We start from the raw sequence: 4,020 nt of genomic DNA on the forward strand, positions 1-4,020 counted from the left end.
CGGCCTCGCTTTAATTGCACTTGGACGAGGTCCATGGCACCCGCGGTGCGCGAGGAACCCCTCGGTGGGTCTGAAACTAGGTTAAAGCAATTAGCATGCTGCCGACATACTGTCCTGCGGCAGGGCCGTGGGGACCGGGGAGATCCGCCGCCGTACCTTGGCTGTCCGAGCGCGGCGGGGCGGCCGGGCCTGCAGGCGCGGGGCCGTGACTCCGCGGGAAGGTGCGCGCCCGCCGCGCGCGCGGGGCCCCGGGCCCACAGCGGAGGGCGCCCCGGGAGCCCCGAGGCCCCGGGCAGTCTCGCAGGAGACCCGCGGAAGCCGGGTCTCCGGGGCTTTCCCAGTGAGCGCCCCCGGCCGCGCCCCGGCGCCTCTCCCCTTCGCTAGGGGGCTCCCTCCTCGGGAGGCTCGCCTTCTCCCCAGGCTGCTTGCCAAGGAAGACGAGATCCTGCTGGAGACCAAACGGAGTCGGTTTTAAAAATAATTCAGCTGCACGAGTGGCGGAGGAGCGGGCTCCTCGCCTTATTGAAAGGACTCTGGATTTTGATGGGAGGCATCCGAGGGGTCTCCCGGCCTTAGCACAGTCGTCTACCCCGTCTCCTTTGAGAGGAGTCCTCCGGGGTCCACATACCTAATGCTGTTACTACAGAAGGGATGGGTCACAGGGCAAGCTCAAGGGCAGCCCTTGGAAGCACCGGTGACCCCCTCCCTTGGCCAGCCCGGAAAGTAGCCCCCTGTTCTCCCTGGACCCAATTCACCTCAAGCCCTATGGTTCGACAGGGTAGGGGTGGTGACCTTGAGTAAGTCACATATTCCTCTCCCGGCCCTGGCTTTCCCCTCTGAAAAATGGGAATAATAAATACACCATGATCTATTTCCCTCTTAGGGTGTTTGGAAGATAGGATAAAAATACAGGCCAAATTTACCATGTAGGGCAGCAAATGCAGATGGAGGGTCCTCTTGGAGACTTGGGGCCTAACGGTCCAGCCCACCCACCCACTTTCAGCAAAATCGAACTAAAACGAGGTTTATTACTAGATAGCTACATTTTGCATGTCTGGTTCAGTTATCTTTTACAGACTAAGTTAATTCTTCTAAAAACATAGTTACCCTCATCATATATGAAACAAATAACTTTTAGAAAAAGGTGTAAATCGCATTTATTAACGTCGCTTAGAAATAAGCCATATCTGGCAATAAATTAGCATGACGTTTTCCGGCCAGAGTTCTTCCAACAACGCAGAGGTCTGCCAAAGGTGCTGGGGGAGATCATAGGCTATTGCATATTTTTTAGAAAATCAGGATAAATTATATAAATTATATACTTAAAAAGAGATCGTCTATTTCATTAACTCGACAGGATAATAAATAGATAAATAACAAACAGTTGATTGCCATTAGAAAAAAAATGTGATTCTTAAATTACATTATAGATATTTACATGTACAATATGCACAGAGACATAATCAGATCCTCAGGCGAGTCTGGGACTTCTCAGGACACAAACTCAAAGGGCGGTTCGTTTTCTATGTTGTTGAAGGAAGATTTGCTGTTGAGTTTTCTGGGGTCCTCTGGGGTCCACACTTTGGCTGTTCGGATAATATTTTGTTCTTTGAGTTGCTTTTCATCAGTCCATGAGAGGGAATGTCCTGCAAGGGGAGGGAGGCCGTAATCCGGGTCGCTGGGGGAGGGGGACCCTGAGGAGGTGAGAAGAGAAAACAGACCGTGAACGTCCAACTCTATTCCCAGCGGTGCCCTCCGGTCCTTTAGGATCCCCTCCTGGGCGCCGCGGCGGGACGGGCGTCTCGGGTTACCGTCAGAACGAACCCTCTTCCTCCACTCCCCTAGCCCCCCAGCGCCCCCTCCCCGGAATCCCTGGAGCTGCAGGTCCGTCGGGGACGCACGCCCTCCCAGCCGCGGTCAAGAGGCGGAACACCCCGCCGCCCCCGCCCCGCGAGACGCCAGCTCGTGCTGCAGGTCGCCGGCGCCCACGGACCATCACCTCTCCGCCCGTCGGTCGGCCCGTGGGTCGGTTCCCCCAGCCCCTCCGGGCCCTTCTCGTGCCCGTCCCCGTCTCCCCGGGCCGGCCGGCGGACGCACTTACGGGTGCCCCGATGGCAGATGATGACCTTCTGGGCCTGGCCTCCGGGGCTGTCCCCGCCCAGGCGCCCGCCGCCGCCCGGCCCCCCGCCGCCGCCCGCGCCGCCCCCGCGCAGCGGCAGGTCGGCCTGCACCAGCTCGCTGAGGAAGTTGATGTAGCCGATGGCCAGGCGCAGCGTGTCCACCTTGGAGAGGCGCTTCTCGTAGGGCAGCGTGGGGATGTGCGAGCGCAGTCCCTCGAAGGCGTCGTTGATGGACTGCATGCGCCGCCGCTCGCGCACGTTGGCCGCCTGCCGCAGCTGCTGCAGCTCCGCCTCGGAGCGCACCCGCCGCCGCCGCCGCGCCGCCGCCGCCGCCGCCGCCGCCGCCGCGCCGCTCAGACCGCGCAGCCGGGCTCCGGGGGACAGCACCGCCGCCCCCGCGCACGGGTAGGCCAGGCACGAGGGCGGCGAGCCGGGCGAGTAGGGGAAGCCGCCGGGGGGCGCCCCTGCGTCGCGGCCGTAGCCGCCGCCCTCCGGCTCGCCGGGGCCCCCCGGGGGCGGCGGGGCGAGCGCGTGCGGGGCGGCCGAGGGCGCGGGCGGCAGCAGCAGGCACGCCCCGTCGCGGCAGCAGTACTCGTGCAGCTGGTGGCTGAGGAACTCCACCTCGGCCTGCTCGTCGGCCAGCAGCTCCTCGCCGTCCTCCAGGGGGTCCCGGGAGGACTGGTCGGTGAAGAAGTCCTCGTCGTCAAAGTAAGGCGACGGGAAGGCGTCCAGGCCCCCGGGGAAGTGCTCCAGCAGCACCGCGTCCATGCTCCGCGCCGCCGCGGGCCCCAGGGCCCCAGGGCCCCAGGGGCTCCTCCGGGAGCTGGACGTGGCGGCCCCTCCCTCGCGGGCCCGGCGCGCGCTGCCCGCCCCCGGCCTCCCTGCAGTGTCGGCGGCCGCTGGGCTCTGGCCCGGCCCGCGCTGCGCCGGGGAGGGCTGCGCCGACTCGCTGGAGCTGAGGGCCGGCACGCGAGGATTCTTATAACTACATCCACAGGCGCGTGCCAGGGACCCGCGGCGCCAGCCAATCACCGAGTGCGGGGTGCCGGCGGGGAGGGGGCGGCGAGGCCCCGGCGGCGGCGCGGGGGCCGGGGCGGCTCTCCTCCCAGTGGGAGCTCCCGGGGCGAAGCGGAGGCGGGGCCCGCGCGGCCCGCCCCGCCGGCGAGGCTCCCGGGGGCGTCCGTCCGCTGTCCCCGCGCGCCGCGCGAAGCCGGGCCCTGCCGCCCCGGGGCGCGGGGCGCGGCGCTGCCACCGAAGGCCCCGTGGGTTGCCCGCGGAGCTCGCTCCTCCTGGCAGTGGGCGCCGAGGCCCGGGCAGGCAGCCTGGGCCGCCCGGGAGGGGTCCCCTCGCCACCCGCACCCCGGCCGCGCGCCGGCCTCCCGCCCGAGCCCCGCCGGCTCTCCGCCCCTCGCCCGGCGCCGCGAGGGCCCAGCCAAGTGTGCGCGGGGTGCGCCGGCGGGGCTGCGAGGCGACGCGGCGCGGCTCCCGGCTGTTCCAGACCCTGCGCGGAGCCCCGGGGCGCGAGCCTGCGGCCCCCCCCCGCCCGCCCCGCCCCGAGGAAGACCTGGGCACCCAGGAGGGGCGGCCTCGGAGAGCGGCTCCGGGGGGCACCTTTCTTCTGAGAGCAAACCCAGAGACGCTAGGGGGCCGGAGCAATAAAACCTGATACAAAAGAAGCCAAAGGACCCGTCTGCTCTGGAGCGGGCCGGAGGGAGGGCGTGAAAGTTAAAGGGCGGAGGGTGAACCCTTTCAGAGCCCGAGCCCCTCACCTTTCCGGCTGGCCACCGGGACGGTCCCTGAATGAGGTTTCTTCTTTCTTGACCTTAAGATAAAAATTTAAACAACAACAGCAACCACACCCAAACACAAAACGCGTGCGCTCTGCCCATGACACGCTTTA

At 65.9% G+C, this 4,020-nt stretch overlaps 1 protein-coding gene across 1 annotated transcript; it reads right to left on the reverse strand.

The window, feature by feature from the left end:
• Positions 1–1,132: 1,132 nt before the first annotated feature.
• On the reverse strand, positions 1,133–2,926 carry PTF1A (pancreas associated transcription factor 1a). The gene is made up of 2 exons (XM_025464110.3): positions 2,102–2,926; positions 1,133–1,694 (listed from the first exon to the last, which is right to left on the reverse strand). The coding sequence occupies exons 1-2, from the start codon at positions 2,886–2,888 to the stop codon at positions 1,492–1,494; spliced, it is 990 nt and encodes a 329-aa protein (XP_025319895.3). The 5' UTR covers positions 2,889–2,926; the 3' UTR covers positions 1,133–1,491.
• Between the last annotated feature and the right edge of the window lie 1,094 nt (positions 2,927–4,020).

The sequence above is a fragment of the Canis lupus genome, chromosome 2 (genome assembly GCF_003254725.2).
Source record: "Canis lupus dingo isolate Sandy chromosome 2, ASM325472v2, whole genome shotgun sequence".
NCBI classification, from domain to species: Eukaryota; Metazoa; Chordata; class Mammalia; order Carnivora; family Canidae; genus Canis; species Canis lupus.

Coding starts and splice junctions, on each gene's coding strand:
- PTF1A (XM_025464110.3), bottom strand. CDS start 2,888: ATGGACGCGGTGCTGCTGGAGCACTTCCCCGGGGGCCTGGACGCCTTC. Junction 1,695..2,101: donor CATCTGCCATCGGGGCACCC/GTAAGTGCGTCC, acceptor TCACCTCCTCAG/GGTCCCCCTCCCCCAGCGAC.